Source organism: Peromyscus eremicus, chromosome 5 (assembly GCF_949786415.1).
Source record: "Peromyscus eremicus chromosome 5, PerEre_H2_v1, whole genome shotgun sequence".
NCBI lineage: Eukaryota > Metazoa > Chordata > Mammalia > Rodentia > Cricetidae > Peromyscus > Peromyscus eremicus.
In genome coordinates, this window is record NC_081420.1 from 70,864,637 (window position 1) to 70,881,636 (window position 17,000).

Consider the following 17,000-nt stretch of genomic DNA (forward strand, 5'->3'; position numbering starts at 1 on the left):
TTGGTATTCTGAGGAAAGCTGTTTTAACGACTTCCTTTCTCCCGTGCATTTCCCAGGTGACTTGAGTTAGGGGTACGGGAGCGTCGACTTTTGCTTAGCCTGGGAGCAAGACCACGGTGAAGACTGGCCCTAAACACATGGACCCGAGGAACGGATTCAAGACGTTGATGATTGCCACAGGCCCTGCAAGTTTCAAAGCAGAGCTCCGTCCCTAGTCCGGAAGCTTTTAGAAACGTGTTGTTTTTTTTTTTTCCAACCTACGCGTTTGCTCCCATCTCCGCCGGCCCCGCCAAAGCGCCACACAGCAGCACAAGCCGCATACACCAGCCTCCCAGGTACCTGGCAAGCCGGTCCTCGGGAGTCCCGTTGGCAGCGCACTCACGGCGCATGCCCGGAGCCCAGCCCCCGCCCCGGCCACGCCCCTGAGGCCGCCACCTAGGGGCGGGGCGGCCCCCGCTTGAATGGGGCGCGCATTCCAGCGGGAGCACGTGACGCGGCCGCGCGGCCTGAGGTAAACAAGCGCGGCCCCGCCTCCCACCCTCGGCGCGCGGCACTCCTGCTCGCGGGCGGGCGGCGCTCGGCAGCGCGGGCCGCTTCTCCAACCGTCCCCAGCGGCCGGCGCGGGGCACAGCTGCGGCGGCGTCCTGCGCCGGAGTCCCGGGCCGAGCGCGCGCCCTCCGGTGCCCTCTGGCCGCCCGCGCGCTGTGGCGCAGCAGGAATTGGGTCGCGGCCCGGGCGCTATTCGCGGCTCCTGACGCGGCGGTGGCGGCGGCGGCCGGCGGCGCTGAGCTCAGCGCTATTCTCGGGCTCCCGGGGCACTGCGCCCGAGGGTGTGTCCCCGACCCGGGCTCGCAGCTATAAGGGGCCGCGGGCGGCCTCAGCCATGCAGCTCTACAGCAGCGTGTGCACCCACTACCCTGCGGGCACGCCGGGCCCCACGGCCGCCGCCCCGCCTGCCGCCGCCGCCACCACCGCCGCCGCCGCCTCCACCTTCAAGGTCTCCTTGCAATCCGCCGGCCCCGCCGCCGCCGCCGCCCCGGAGCCGGATACCGGAGAGCGCCCACCCGCCGCGGCCACCGAGCCCCGCGAAGCCGCCGCTGCTGCCGCCGCCGCCGCCGCCATGCCCGCCTTCTCTGCCTGCTTCGAGCGGTCCGGGACCGCCACCGCTGCCACCGCCGCCGCTGCCGCCGCCGCCCCGCCCGGCGCGTGCTGCAAGCCGCCGCTGCCGCCGCACTTCACGTCCACGGCGCACATCGCCGTGCGGGCCCTGGGCGCCGAGCGCCTCCTGCTGCCGCCGCCCGCAGCCCCCGCGCCGCCGCGCCGCGGTTCCTCCGCCTGGCTGCTGGAGGAACTGCTCCGGCCCGACGAGCCCGCGGCCCCGAACGCCGCCCGCGACGTGCCCGACAGGAACTTCCGACTGAGCGAGCACCGCCAGGCCCTGGCGGCCGCCCAGCACCGGGCCCCTGCCCCGGTCCCCGGCAGCCCGGAGTCCGGCCCCGGCCCGTGGGGCGAGGAGCGCCGGGCGGAGCGGAGTCCCCGAGGTTGGGACCACCGGGCGGGCGGGCGCAGCGACGCCTCCGGGACCGACGCGCATCGACGGCACGACCCCGAGGCCGAGGCTCACCCCGTACCCGCCGCGCTCTCGCGGAGCAGCGGCGAGCCGGCCCCGAACGGCGCGGGCGAAGCGGTAGGCGCGCCCCGGGCGGATCAGAGAGACGAGAAGCTCGCCCTGTACCTGGCCGAGGTGGAGAGGCAGGACAAGTACTTGAGGCAGAGGAACAAGTACCGATTCCACATCATCCCCGACGGCAACTGCCTCTATCGAGCTGTCAGCAAGACCGTGTACGGGGACCAGAGCCTGCACCGGGAGCTGAGGGAGCAGACTGTGCACTACATCGCGGACCACCTCGACCACTTCAGCCCCCTGATTGAGGGCGACGTGGGGGAGTTTATTATCGCGGCTGCCCAAGATGGGGCGTGGGCTGGGTACCCCGAATTGCTGGCCATGGGGCAGATGCTGAATGTGAATATACACTTAACTACTGGAGGGAGACTGGAGAGCCCCACCGTGTCTACCATGATCCACTATCTGGGCCCAGAGGATTCTCTAAGGCCTAGTATTTGGCTCAGTTGGCTCAGCAATGGACACTATGATGCTGTTTTTGACCACTCCTACCCTAACCCAGAGTATGACAATTGGTGCAAGCAAACCCAAATGCAGAGAAAACGCGATGAAGAACTTGCCAAGTCCATGGCCATATCCCTGTCCAAAATGTATATCGAACAAAACGCATGCTCTTGAAAAATCTGAGGACCTGACAAGCCGGGGAAATGGCGTACATCAGTTGTGTTGGGAAAACCACACGAACTCTAATTAGGGTAATGGCACTTTTCAACTTCCTAGTAGATTGGCTGTAGGTGTAATGCCTTAATCAGTTTTTTAATGTTCTCTCAGAGCTGCAGGTTGCTGGGCACCTGAATGATGTTTCCTAATAGGTTTGGGTGAGCCTGCTGCTATTTATAATTTGCTGTATAAAGTGAGCGCTACTTAATTTGCAAGCTGATGTCTCACGGTATGAATTTGTTCATTCCCGGTAGTCTATTTTCTATAAAAATGTATTTTTGCACATTTTTAAAAATGGGTGTACTTTAATCTATGACGTGTTCCAATTGCGAGAAATGGCTTTAAGCATAATCCAGAGAAGTGCTTTCTATGAAGTTTATTTCAGTTTGTGATTTAGTAGTTTACATTGTTAAAATATTTCACAATTCTTAATTATTTCAAATGGATATTTTGACACATTATGTTACCAGATGATTAGCCCATTCCACTTTGATGAAACAAGCGGATTTGTTGTTTGGGGGGGAAATGTTATTTTTTTAGAACTAGTCCGCTTTGAAGACAGTTAAGGAAGGGATCGCTTTGGGACGATGTTTTTTTTTTTTCTTTAAAGGACAGTACAGGCCTTACTTGAATAGAAGTCTGCTGTTGCTGTGGCAGAATGATGATTCTGTACTCTGATGTTTAGATTGTCTGCTGCTCTTGATTGTTTTCTTCTTATTCATCAACTTCTTAGGAAAGACGTTTAACATGTATGAAATTTTGTGAGACGTCCAGTCTCCTGCATTATACAGCTTCTTGGTTTCAACTAAGATTTTAAAAAATGAACCTAAGTAGCTGGGCCTGACAGAATGGCCATTATTTTTAGCAGGAGGCTACTGTCTTAATATTCTGTCATATTAAAGTTCTTCCAAAAGGCAAAATAGAGTTTACCTTGTATTATGTAAAAATGTAAACAGCTTGTATGGTTTGCTGGGTCAAACAGTGTTTCCAGCCAAAAAAAAAAAAAAAAAAGAATCTATATGTTGCCACTTTTAACTACCTTTAGTGTATTTATTAAGTAATGAAGTTTGTACTTTTTTATTTTGTAACATTTTGTGATTGTTTTTGTACAATAATGTATTTGTACAATATAGCAGTTCTCAGCTGATGGAATGAATGAATAAAATGTATACTTTTACATCTTTCTGGGTAGAGTGGTTTTTAAGTAACCAGGTCTCTAAGAACTTTTCTTAAGTGTACACAATTTTTTTTTCACCTGTAAAAATGCTCCAGAATCCTGGGAGGTTTCCCAAATTCCCACATGAACAAGAAAGTATCATTCAAAGGATAAATCTCAATGAAATATATTAAAAGGTGGAGTGACTCAAGAAGTTGCTCTTATTATTTCTAATTATAATTCCTATCAAATTATAGCTGTACCTATTGGCTAATGAATAGGAAAGTGCAATTCACCAGCCCAAGTCTAATTAAATGTCATACTTTGTGATCCATTTTTTTTGGCTTAGACTTTCCTGTATTAAAGAGTAGCCAAAGTAGTGTCCTGAATTTACTTTATCAGTTCCTCTTGGCTATGGGAATCTACTTTAAAATGTTTTAACGGGATTTAGTTGTAAAATGCATGTTATGGTATAAATATGCCCCCTTAAAAAATCATGAGTTGAAATTTAACTCCCACTAGGTGGGGCATTTGGGAAGAGATTAAGTCATGAGGGCTGTGGCCACTTAAATGAAATAGGCCTCATGAAAGGGCCGAAAGATTTAGCTTTAGGCCTTTTTAAGACCTCTGCAGTTGATGGATGCCTAGAGGCCACTGTCTTTGTAAAGGACTGATTTACCAGATAAGAAACATGGCATTTTCTTGGACTTCCCAGCCTCTAGAAAGGTGAGAAATTTCTTTTATAGATCACCCAGTTTGAAGTGTTTTCTTGTAGCAGCACAAACAGAGTAAAAGACTGCACCTGTCTGTATGTATCATTTGGATGTGAAGTTTATTGCAGAACAACAATAGCTAATTTAGATTTGTTACTTTTCAGTGGATTGCTTAAAGACCACAATTACAGATGCCTGAATCTGGTAACAACATGCTTGGAAGGATTACATTGGTTACACAGGAAAGGCAAAGTTGTCAGAAATTTAAATGTTAATTTTAGATCTCTAAACTTTTAGGTAAAGTTTTGTTCTGTTTTCACTGGTTACATAATTTGGTCAGAAACAAATGCTATTTGAATTATGCAGTTACCCTCTGTGTGCTTTATTGTTTTATGAACTTTGGAAGTGCTGAGAACCTACACCAGAAAACAGAATAGATGATGTTCCTGAATTTTTTTTTTTAAGTCTTTTACTGATTTAAATAGGTTTCCAAATCAGGATCCCTGGCCATTGGTTTCCACTGAGAAGTGTGAGGATTTTGACACAGTTTCTAAGATCAGATGACGTGGTAGTGTGATACAGTGCAGTATTTATACACAAGGGCAATTGTCAGCTTTAGCCAATGCAATGTTAATTCAAAAGCATATATTTCTATATTTTTGGAGGTGAGTGATTTTTTTTTTTCATGTGAGATGTCAGTAGGAACAGTATTTGCTACTGAATATGAGAGGCTTGTGTTTAGTTGTCTGAAAAGTTTTCTTACATCCTTCTCATTTGGTCTGTGTGGCTTAGTGCTTGTTTTGTTGTTTTTGGAGAAGGAAATGTAGAGTCATTCCTTTGTATTTAATATTTCTTCTCTACTGCTGTGCCAGTTTTATATGTTAGTAGTGACAAACGTGGATCAGTAAGCACAGAACATAAAAAGCTGAAAAGGTAGGTGATGATTCAGTTTGTTTGTTTATGCATTTATTTATTTTTGACTGTTCGAGACAGTTTCTCTGTGTAGTTCCGGAACTTGCTCTGTAGACCAGACAGGCCTTGAACTCAGAGATCTGCCTGCCTCTGCCTCACAATTGCTGGGATTAAAGGCGTGCACCACCACCATCCGGCTTGGTTTATTCTTATTTACCTTGATTTTAGCAATTAGTTTATTAAACATTCATTCCTTCAGTTACTCTTTGCAGAGTAGCCAAGAGCCCAACGTTCTATGAAGGAGACAGTTGGTGCTGTGAGTTAATAGCGAGTTTCCTTAGAGTTTATTTCCCTCTAAAACATGGGGAGGATAGGATGTAAAATAAACCCAACAAGCATTTTCAGGGACATTAGTGAGAAAAACCACACTATTAACTTGAATATTTTGTTGAAATGGCATATAGATTAAAAACTATGATACAAATGGGGTGTGATGATACACATTTATAAATTCTATTTGGGAATTAAGACAGGAGGATCTTGAGCTGAAGGCTGTCTGAACTAAATAGTAAGTTCCAGGCCGGTCTGGGATCTGTAGCAAGACCCTACCTCAAAAGAACAAAAGTAACCAAAAGCCCTACGATAAAATAATGGTTAATGTGCATTTGATTCCTACCTAAAATCCAAGACTGCAGGGAACTTTAGCGTTTTGGCAGAAGCCTAATATTTGAGTCTTTTTGTTCATTTTCCACTCAGATGTTTCCTCTGAGATCTGTTTTACCTGTGTTAATGTATTTAGTGGGATTGAGGGTTAAATCAATGTAGATAAGTACATTTGCCTGGGGTGCTTTCATTACATTTTTTCTGGACTTTGTTCACAGGCTTCACTTTTATTAGTATAAAGCTTTCCTCCGAAACCACACTTTATAGAGACGAAATGCCTGAGGAGCCCATGACCATCAAGATTGGTCTGCTTCGGAATGTGTGAACAGCCCTATGATGAAAGGTTTTCTTTGTGATTTCTGTGCATAAATAAAAAAAAAGGGTCTTGAGATAATCTCACTGCTTTAGTGAAATATGTATTTTTCTCTTAATTTATCACGATACTAAAGTAGGTACCAAGAAAGGCATCCAGGAAGAAGTGTTCTTATGCACAATTTTCTATGCAGGTGCTATGATTTGGGGACCTTGTAGTAGTACTTTCTCATCATAGCAGCCAGCAAATAATAATACAGAGACATTAATTAAGAAAGCTTGGCCTTAGCTTAGGCTTTTCCCCAACTAGCTCTTATAACTTAAATTATCCTGTCTCTATTAATCTACATTCTGCCATGTGGCTTGGTTACCTCTGTCCAACTTCTTCCAAGTCTTGCTGGCATATCTCTGTCGCTCTTCTCAGTTTTCTCTCTTTTCCCTAGAAGTCCCACCTAGTCTGTCTACCTAGCTCTTTATTAAACCAATCAGAAGGCACCTTAGGCAGAGACACATCTTTACAGTGTAAACAAATATACCACAACAGGACCTCCCCCAGAAAATGTGTTAGGAACATAGTCCCCAGGCATGTGTGACATTTTGAGAGGTGGAATCTTTGGTAGCTAACTGGGTTAGCCAATTAATGGAATATTGAGGGGCTGGCTGTGTTATAAAAACAGCTGTCTGGCTTTTTGCTCTGCTCTGCAGTTGATACCATCAGCCGTGTTTTGATAGAGCAAGAAGGCCTTTGGAGACAGTTGCCATGATGCACCTGCCATCCCCAGGCTTCAGAACTGTGAAATAAACCCTGCCTGTAGTGCTCAGTTATAGCAACAGAACGCTGGCTAAGAGAAACATATCTAATCAATTCAGGAGTAGGTGTGTCACAGGTTCTCATTTAGCAGTTGTCATATGAAGGTGTATCTAGACTAAGTCAGATAGTCACTGAGAAGCCAGACTACATGTATTTCAGTTTTAGCCCCGTGTATGTAAGTATAGTGGATGTAGGCTATGTTACGTTCACTGTTGACTCCTCAGGTTCCAACCCAATACCTAGCAGAGTACATACTCAGTATCTGAATGAGGGAATTAATTGGAAGGAAGTAGGAGCTTTGATAAATATTTAGTGCCTGGGTATAATCTCTAAAATGATTTGACTCTAATAAAAGTAGAGTATAGTCATTGATAAAATTATCTGGGCATTTTAAACTGAAATTGTTGGTTATAAAACGACTGCATTTGGTTTGAAAACCAGGTCATCATGTATGGTAAACATACACTCTACCACTGAGCTACATCTCTGTCCCCGAAGTATTAGAATTCTGTAATCAATGAACTTAGAAATAATAGAATTTATCTTTGTGTCACCTTTCAAATACCTTAAGAAATACCTTAAGAAAACCAAAAGGACTTATTTAAATACAGAACTTGGATTAACCTGTGTTGAGTTTGAAGGTGTTGCCTGGTTTCCGAGTCTTGGTCTGGCTTGCTTTAGATGAAGCTACCCTAACCAAGACTATAGCAGTTTCTAGCTTTGCTCTTTCCTCTCTAGAGCCTGGCCAGATATGCCGGACACATCGCAGGCATTCTTTCAGCATGGTGTGTTCAGTAACACTGACAGCACGCTTGTGTCAGTTGATCAATGGGGCCAGGGTAAGTAGCATGGGTCACATCAAAACTGTCAGTGTATTTCCTCTGCTGGAAACTGGGTCACTAGCAATTGTTCTCCGAGTAATAGATCAGAGAGAGAACTCACTGTTACCAGATCACTCTTTTGTAAAACTTAATCTGCTTTGTTTCTCACAATTGAAATTTCTAAATAAATGGTCAGTTTATGTATAAAAATGTAAGGTAAGCTAAGTAATGACTTTAGATGGAATTCCTTAAGAGTTTGTGTGCCTTTAGACAGTGACTGAAAACAGCTTCATCTTCCTGCATTGCCCTGCTGGATTGGGTCTGCTGCTCTGAGACTCAGTGGGTGGCTGAGAAGTGTCTGTGCTCACAGGCTTTCGGCTTCCTGGGAACCCTGCCACCAGCTTCCTTCCCTCTTCCTTGTCCCCTCCAAACATTCTGGTTTCCTACAGTGGCTACTCTCTGGTCCCAGTTCCCCATAGTGATGTCCTACATCAGTTAGAGACATTAGGCTTCATTAGAGTGAACTCTAAAAGTTAACTGGCTTTTAGTTGTTTTTGTTGTTTTGTAAATTGGGAGGCTCACCTATGAGACAAGTGCTTAAGCTTTAAGGATTTGATCCACTGCTGACAGCTTTACCCCCCACTGCCTTTACCTTTTCTTTGGTAGTTGTTGATGGTATTGTGGGTTTGGCCAATGAAGAGGTCTCTGAATGCATGCAGTACCTAATTTAAATGTCAAACACTGGCTATAGTAATCCTCAAAATTAGCACGGATTTGTCACATCTGTTTAATGTTTGGCTTCCTTCCTAGCAGAGGTAATCATTCATGAACCTATCTGCCATCACCTCCTTTCTGTTCATGCATTTCTATGTTTAGTTCACTGCTCCACTAAGCTTAGAAGTAGTGCAAATTTCAGTCTTCACTCCTCCACATCACACTGTGCAGACTGCTCCGAGTATGTCCTTGTTAATACCTCTTGAATGAGTGTGAATTATGTCTATACCAGAAATGAGCTAGTCTTCCATAGCCCTTGCTGTCCGTGAGAGTAAGCTACTTTTTTCTTTTATTAACTGAAATGATCGAACAATTAGAATGACTGACAATTAGAATATAAACAATGGTGATTTGAAGAAAGGATGACATGGTCCCAAAGAGATATATGCATTTGATATTTTAAAGCAATTGAAGTAGAAAATGCACACTTGTATGTGGACACACACACTTTTATGCTTTGAGCCAGATTTTTCGAACTGTAATTTTGAACCCAGGGTGCCAGTGGGTTGGCAGGGTATATACAGAGACGCCACCAGTAATGTGTACTTGAAACACTGATTTAAATCTAAGTGCTGATATTCCTTCTAAACTAGAATTCCCAATTTGAAGAATTTGAGGAAGAGAATATGGTTGCATTTCTTAGCTTTTTAAGGTGCCATTTAAGGCCCTGTACAAAGTAGGTAATTGTGAAGATAGCTTCTACCAATGTGTCATATAACACCCGTGCAGCCAATCTGTCAAATAAACTCAAAGGAGGCTTTCAGTTCTAACGACAAACAGGAAGCATTCACACTTTTGTTTCTCGAAGAGAAATATGAGCAAGCCTGGTGATGTCATAAGGATGAAAGCAGGAGGAAATGCCACAGCTCAGGAGAAGAATGCAGCCAGGAAGTTCTCATGCGGCCATCACTGCACTGCCTTAGCTGGCTTGCTCACTAGAGCTAAAGGGGGTAATCTTTTCATGGCATTTCTTACTCTCAGCCATGCTCATTGCCTCGATAAAATACAGCATGCCTGAAGCAGAAGCCTCAGGAATAATTTACCTCAACTTCTAGGCCAAAGAAGAGAGAGGTTTCAGCTACAGGTTGAACTTTATAAAAAGAAACTATTTCTCAATTTTTTTTTTAATCTGTTCATTTTATTGCTGGTATTATTGGTCGAAGCTGTGCTTCTCTGAAGGACAGCAATTTGCCAAGAGCTGACTTCATTGATGTAGAAGGCAGCTTGACTCTACAAGAATAGGCAGTTATGCTAGCTAGGCCAAACTGCTGTGACAAAACATTGATTTCTCTGTTTCTTAACAGATGTGAAGGGAGCAGTGTGGGTTGGCATGGCAGCTCTACTCTCCAGCCCTGTCACCTCGGGCATGATGAAAGCTGGGTCACCACCACCACCACACCTAGAATCTAGCTGCTGAGGGAGAGAAAAGCCTCACGAGCCAAGATGGTGCCGTTCACATCTGTCATCTTTGTTGGGCGCCCACCACACATTAGAACATTAGGCCTGGAAGTGTGTGGTGGGTTAGGACGTTGTCCAAGAAAGGCGATTGAATTCTCGTAGAGAACAGTAGGCATTCCAAATCTGTACTTCATAGAAATAGCTTAGAGTTCACATATCTTATGAACAAAGATATACAATACTGAAGGTTTTTTGTAAATGAAGCAAATAAAACTAAGTTATTTCATATGAGAGTAAAATTAGGATTTAGGATTCCCTATGAACCCCCCAACAATATAATGGTCAGGTACCAAGTGTACCCATGCAAGGCTTTCCACATTTTTGAACTATTTTTCTATTTCCTTCTATTCTTAATTGTTCTTTGGTAGTGTATCAGAAATATCTTGAAAAATCTGGGTCCAATGTAAGCCATGTATTTCTTTAGAAAGAACAATTTAGAAACATTTTTTTTTCCTTTTTAGGCTTTTTACAGACTTTGTTTGTTTAGCATATTCCTGGTTTTAGTTTTCTCTCTGATTCTGTTTCCTGAGTTTCTGCTTGCTTTTCCTTTAGAAGACTTGTGTGGGGGCTGGCTTGCTTAAAATTAGTTTGTTTGCTAATATTTGTGAACTCACTAATTTTTACCTTACTAATTTTACTAACTTACTAAAATTGTATATATATTATATATATATATATATATATATATATATAAAGATTTAGCCTTGCTCTTTTCAACTTCGTCAGAAAGGAAGGCAGAGGAAGCTGCTGTAAGTATTGAGTGGGCAAGAGGCTATATAAAAGAGTCATACTTAGCCGGGCGGTGGTGGCGCACGCCTTTAATCCCAGCACTCGGGAGGCAGAGCCAGGCGGATCTCTGTGAGTTCGAGGCCAGCCCGGGCTACCAAGTGAGTTCCAGGAAAGGCGCAAAGCTACACAAAGAAACCCTGTCTCGAAAAACCAAAAAAAAAAAAAAAAAGAGTCATACTTAGGATTTAACAATGAGACTAATCCTCCAAAATGAAATTTACTAAGAATCATCATGAGTGGGTTGGCACAGACAAAGGGAATAATAACACACCTAGTGACCCATTTTCTAGGGAGGACAAAGGACCCTCCCAATGGAAACTGGGTAGCATATTCCTAGCAAAAAATCAATCAAAAGTAGTTGATAAAAAGAAAGTTGTAACTATCCTAAATATAAGGCTCTGCAGCCTTGTATTGTCACAGAGCAGGGCGGTGGTCTCTATGAAACCTAGGGAACAGAGACAAGTAACTACATTGTTTAGTGTGCCTTGCTTTAAAAAATTATTTTTGAGAATTTCAAACATCTATTCAATGAAATATGTTCATATATAACTTCCTCCATCTCTCTCCTCCAACTCCCATTTACCTCCCAACATGCCTCCTCACAACTTCCTGTCTTTTTTTTTTTTAATAACCCATTAATTCTGCTTAGTGATGTCCATATGTGCATGGGTATGGGGTCAGCCCTTGGAGCAACTATCCACTGCCAATAGCTTCTCAGTAAATGGGGGAGGGGGGCGCGCAGAGCTCATCTACCCCATCTCTGCTGTGATTTTGTGTCTTGTTTTATCTACCTGTTCTGTTTGGATCTTAAATTTTCCCCAAAGGTTCACGTGCTAAAGGGGGTTGGTTGCCAACTCACAGTGCTGTTAGGAAGTGAGGAAACCTTGGGTAGTGGGGCCAAAGGTACTTAGGTCATTGGAGCATGTTCTAAGGGGACACTGGAACCTTAGCCCTCCCTACCTTACTTCCCAGCTGTCATCATATGTGAACTCTAAGCTATTTCTCTTCTGCTCCCTACACACTTCCAAAGATAATGTTCTGCCTCTCTTTAAGACCTGCTGGAGTGATCCACCAGAGACTGAAGCATCAGAAACTCAGCCAAATGAACCTTTCCTCTTTTTAAGTTGACTTTCTCAGATATTTTATTACAATTACTGAAAAGTGACTCACTCTCAAGTTAGGTCTGAAGGTATCAAGGGCCAGCCACACTGATGTGCTGAGTCACTTGGGAAAAAGAGAAAAAAAGAAAAAAAAAAAAAAGCACTTTTTGGAAGTAGGAAGGAAAGATTCAACAAATACTGACTGCCTGAAGAAAGTACTGTGTGCAATGTGGTGTACACTTTCAGGCTGTACAGCAAGTTATTTATTTAATAATTAGAGGTTGTAATCCCATCTTCCTCACAAATCACTTTGCTTTCCAGGGGCTGCTTTGGAGCAGTCAGCTGGGCTTTAGATTGTGGCTAAAGAACTTAGCACGTGCATGACCTTGAGTAAATTGGTTAGCCTCTTTGACCTTGCTTCATCACTTGCATGATGGAACCAGTTGCTGTATCTATTTCAGAGGCTGTGGTGGTATTAAATTATAAATAACATCGTGTATCCACTGAATGTATTTTATATTTACTTCTATAATACTTTACAAGCACAAGAATGAACTAACTCTTTGTTAGGGTCTGCAAATCATCTCACAAAAGAGAGCCACTCACGTAAGAGAAAACAAGAGCATTTATTTCTCAAGAGAAAATTCCTGCATACACGGGTCAGCCGTACAACAAAATGGCGACACCCTGAGAGCTTACACTGAAAGAAGCTCACAGGCTCCTTTGAAGCCCAGATAGGGGAATTCCAGGGACAGTTAGGTCATCTCCAGCAAACATGATTGGCTAAGCAAGCAACTGTTACGTTAGTTTAAACTTGATTGGCTATGGCATCTTTGGACCTGTCAGGGCATGGCCAAAGATATATATAAAAAAAAGAAGGGGGTGGGGGAGGGTGTAGGAGCTGCCCTTTTCTGATTGGCCGGCTCTAACCTGCCAAACCAGGCAGTCTGTCAGGGAGGAGGCTGTGGTCCCAGTCTCAGCAGTGAATGGCCAAGTGGCAAACAGGAAGTGCAGAGCTGGAGGCCAAGGCCGCCGAAGGCCAGGGCTGAGGAAAGCGGTAGTGGTCAGCCGGGGTCAGGCCCCCAGCTTCACGCTCCACGCCCACATTCACCTAGGGTACCCTGCCTCACCGCAGCTTGGGGCCAGATCTGTGCTGCTTCCTTGCTGCCATTTGCTCCACTGCCTGGTGCCGTCTCACGTGCATTTATGGGGACTAAAGAATTAGCTTCCTGTGTCAGTCTAGATTGTGTTGAGCTATGGAGCAAATTGACATAGACAGATTGACAGGAAAAACCAATCATGCGTGTATGCATGGGAGTCCCACCACACATGGACCTTAAGAAGGGGCAAGCGACCAAAGGTCACGTCCTGTCTTGAGCTGAAGGGAAAGGAGTAAAGACTTAGGGGTCCTTAGAGTGGTAGATGCTCAACCTAGGGAAGGGAATAGGAGGACGTTCATGATGAATGAAGGTTGTCTGTGAACACTAAGAGATGGGATGGTTGGGCATGGTATCAACCTCCAGGGTCCTTTCCTATGATCCAAGTTTAGTTGTCCCCGTGGTTGATAAAGTTCTTAGGGAAGGGACTCCTGAGGCTGAGCTCCTCCCAGAGGATTGGTCTTTAGACATGAGGGGAGTTCAGAGGTGCATGTGGAGCACCCCCTTTCCCAAGTGCTCTCTGCTCAAAGCACATTTTGAGACACCCTTTCCTGGGTGAGATCTTCACACCGAGCATAGTTTATACCTCTCATCTTTATCCTTACTCTGATTTAAGTTTTTTTTTTTTTTCAGTTTAAGCTTCTTTTGCCTTTTTCCATTTTGATGTGTATTTGCTTGTGTGTATATACATGTTTTGCACATGCATGTGGGTAAGCTTGCATGGGGAGGTCTAAGATTGGTGTCAGAAATCTTTTATCTCATTCAATAAGGCAGAGTTTCTCAATCAAATCCAAGCAGAGTAGTGCAGCTAATCTCACTAGTCAGCTTCCTTTGAAGTGGGGGTGGGTGTGGGGGGGTGTGGGGGTGGGGTGGGGTGTGTGTGTATGGGGGGGTGTCTTCGGCTCCACCTTTGAGGCTCGAATCTACATGAGTTCTGGGGGTCTGAATTCTGATCCTCATGATGACAGAACAAGTACTTAACTACTGAGCCATCTCACCAGCCTGAAACTTTTTATTCTATTATGTATGGTGTGTGGGTATGGGTGCACATACACATGTACGAGTCAGAGGACAACTTTGTGGAATTGGTTATGTTTCTACCTTTATGTAGGTTCTGGGACTAGAACTCTAGTTGCCAGGTGTCTTAGGGTTTCTATTGCTGTGAAGAGACATCATGACCATGGCAACTGTTATAAGGAAAGCATTTAATTGGGGTGGCTCGCTTACAGTTTCAGAAGCTCAGTCCATTATCATCATGGTGGGGAGCATGGCGGCATGCAGGCAGACATAGTGCTGGCTACATCTTGATCAGAAGGCAACAGGAAGTGGTCTGTGTCACACTGAGGGGAGTTTGAGCAAAAGGGACCTCAAAGCTTACCCCCACAGTGACACACTTCTTCCAACAAGGCCACACCTTACTTCAACAAGGCCCACCTTCTAATATTACCACTCCCTTTGGGGGCCATTTTCTTTCATATAATACACTAAGCTTGTGTAGCAAGCATCTTTACCTAATGGACCATCTCCTTTAAAGATATATATTGGTATTATATATCATTGCTTATTAGAGGCCTTGACATTCATTATTAATACAATTATCTGACTTCATATTTTTGCATTGGAATGTTTAACATTTGAATTTTATCTCAGAATTTGAAAGTTATAAGTCCTTTTGAAAGCAATGATATTGATTAATTTCCATCTTGACATGTTTTCTTTCTTTTAGTCAATACTAAGCTGTGTCCCTGGAAGATTAGGTTTCAAAAATGGCATTTCCAGAACGTTTCTACTTCTTCCTTCCAAAATATTTTCTCATTAAAATGATGGGAAAATGTAATCCCGTGAGTACAGAGATAGTGAAAAACATCTATCCTTTTTTGTGTGTCTGGGCACAGCCTTATTCTGCAGAATCCTGGACAGAGGACAGCATTGGAGGTCCATGGTGACCTCTGATGGTGGCATCACAAGTGGAGTTAAGGCCACGCATTTGAAGTCAGGGTTGGACCCCTGAATCCCTTTCATGGATGCTAATGTCTAGCTGACAATGGCTTCTCCATCCTGGAGGAGCCCTAGGAACTGACCTCGTCGACACTGGACAGAGAACCAAGAAAGGCCCACCATACTGAAATCAGGTATCTACCAGAAAATTTAGGTGTTAAAAGGTGAGAACCCAGCTTTGCCCCCACCTGGCGTTGAGCATACCAACTGCTAGATTTACACCTTGACCTGAGGCAGATTCCTTTTATTGGTCTGGGTTAAAAGAAGAGACACTCAATTGGGATCCTCAGTAAAAGCCACAAGTCTGGAGCCACTCTGTCACTACAGGCAAGGCTCCGCACCCCCTCTGAGGACCAGCACCGTGTCGTGAAGCAGTTACACATCTCTGAAACAAAACAGCAAAATAACCAAAATAGCAAGTGAACGGGAAAGAGAAAGGCAACAGAAAAGAATGTAGTGATTGAGAACAAACCGCCAAAGGAGAGAGAAGACACAAATCAGCCCACAAATGACATCTGCAGGGAGAAGGGCTTGGACCCTGGGGAGTAGAATGCTATTTTTAAAACTATTCTCTAAGTTAAAAATAGCACAGCCAAAGTCAAATATTCAGTAGAAATTTGGATGATAAAAATGGAAGAAATCTCTCAAAGTAGAACAAGGAGGCATGAAATATAAAATAAGACCGAAAAGGAAAGTGAAAAGATTAATCTAGAAAGTCCAATATCTGACTGTTGTGTTCCTGAAATAGAACACGGCACTCGTTGACAGGAAAGATTAGGGAAAAGATTTCCTAGAACTCCATGACAGTTTGCAGATTGCAAGGTCCCTTAGCACCCACAGGGCCATTCTCGACAGCCATAGAAGTTGGATCTGTGGATTCAGATGGGAACAGGACCCTTGGAATGATGCACTGTGAAACCTGTGCAATTAGATTCTGCAGCCAAACAAAGGCAAAACAAAAAACCTATGTCATGGGGATTTGACTACAGTTTTTTTTTTTTTTTTTTTTTTTATGTGCGTGTGAACACAAGTGCGCATGCCCATGGACACCAAAGGAGACTGCTGAGGTGTCTTGTTCTCATAAGTGATGCATGAGTGTACATATACGTGGAGAATGCAAGAGGGTTAAATTCTTATTTTCCAGTACTGAAAACATGGATCAGATAAGACAGCCTAGTGGGTGAAGGTGCTTGTGACCAAGCCTGAAGACCTAAGTTCAATCCCTGGGCTGAACGCGGTGGAAAGAGAACCAACACCTGCAAGTTGTCCTCTGACCTCCACATACACCCATGGCATCCACACATTCACACATACTCATCCACAAACACGTAGACACACACCAATAAATATTAAAACATTTTATAATGTCTAAAAGTAAAAATTAAGTGTCCTAATATTTCTATAAAATACTTTAAGATTACACATTTCTATCAAATTGCATTTATAGTCATAATAACACACTAAATATCAAGTCACATAACTATAATGTAACAATAAGGTAAGCACGTTAGTTAAAATGTGTAATCAAAACCAGAGTAAAGCGTACAGGAGTGGACTTATGCCTGGGAATGGGAGGGCTATAGTTGGAACTGCTGTTTTTTATTTTAAGCTGTGTTGAGCTGTTTGACACTAAAAAAAAAAATGTGAACATGTACAACTTAATCATGTAAAAATTGCAGCGTAAAAATACATTACAGGTTCTTGTAAGCTCCACATCCCAAATTTTAGTTTGGCGCTGTGTTTAATGCTATGGTACAATGATAAAGACCTTCATTCTTGAAATAGCGTGTAATACTTTAAATAGCATAACTGAGACACGTGTGTGGTGGGAGGGAGAGCGAGGGGTAAGTTATGATCTGTCTGTATTTAAGCACAGTGAGAGTTAGACCTCTGCTGTGCAGATGACAGAGTAGACTTAGGTATAGGAATACTTGAAGCATAAGGCGAGATGAAGGAGAGGAACTAGTGTGCACAGTAGATTGCTCATTCCTT

General features: G+C 44.1%; 1 protein-coding gene across 3 annotated transcripts; it reads left to right on the forward strand.

Annotated features, from left to right (window-relative positions):
• The first annotated feature begins 748 nt into the window (after positions 1–748).
• Otud1 (OTU deubiquitinase 1) lies at positions 749–15,949 on the forward strand. Of its 3 annotated transcripts, none has more exons than XR_009379386.1 (2): positions 749–2,379; positions 14,737–15,949. XR_009379386.1 is itself a non-coding variant. In XM_059263664.1 (1 exon), the coding sequence occupies exon 1, from the start codon at positions 884–886 to the stop codon at positions 2,300–2,302; it is 1,419 nt and encodes a 472-aa protein (XP_059119647.1). In that variant the 5' UTR covers positions 749–883; the 3' UTR covers positions 2,303–2,559. The 3 variants fall into 3 exon arrangements, 1 of the variants encoding a protein (XP_059119647.1); XR_009379385.1 differs by lacking the exon at positions 14,737–15,949 and adding an exon at positions 6,007–6,162; XM_059263664.1 differs by lacking the exon at positions 14,737–15,949 and having other exon boundaries at positions 749–2,559.
• The last annotated feature ends 1,051 nt before the right edge of the window (positions 15,950–17,000 follow it).

Excerpts from the sequence above, each read along its gene's own strand:
- Otud1 (XM_059263664.1), top strand. The coding sequence starts at position 884 with ATGCAGCTCTACAGCAGCGTGTGCACCCACTACCCTGCGGGCACGCCG.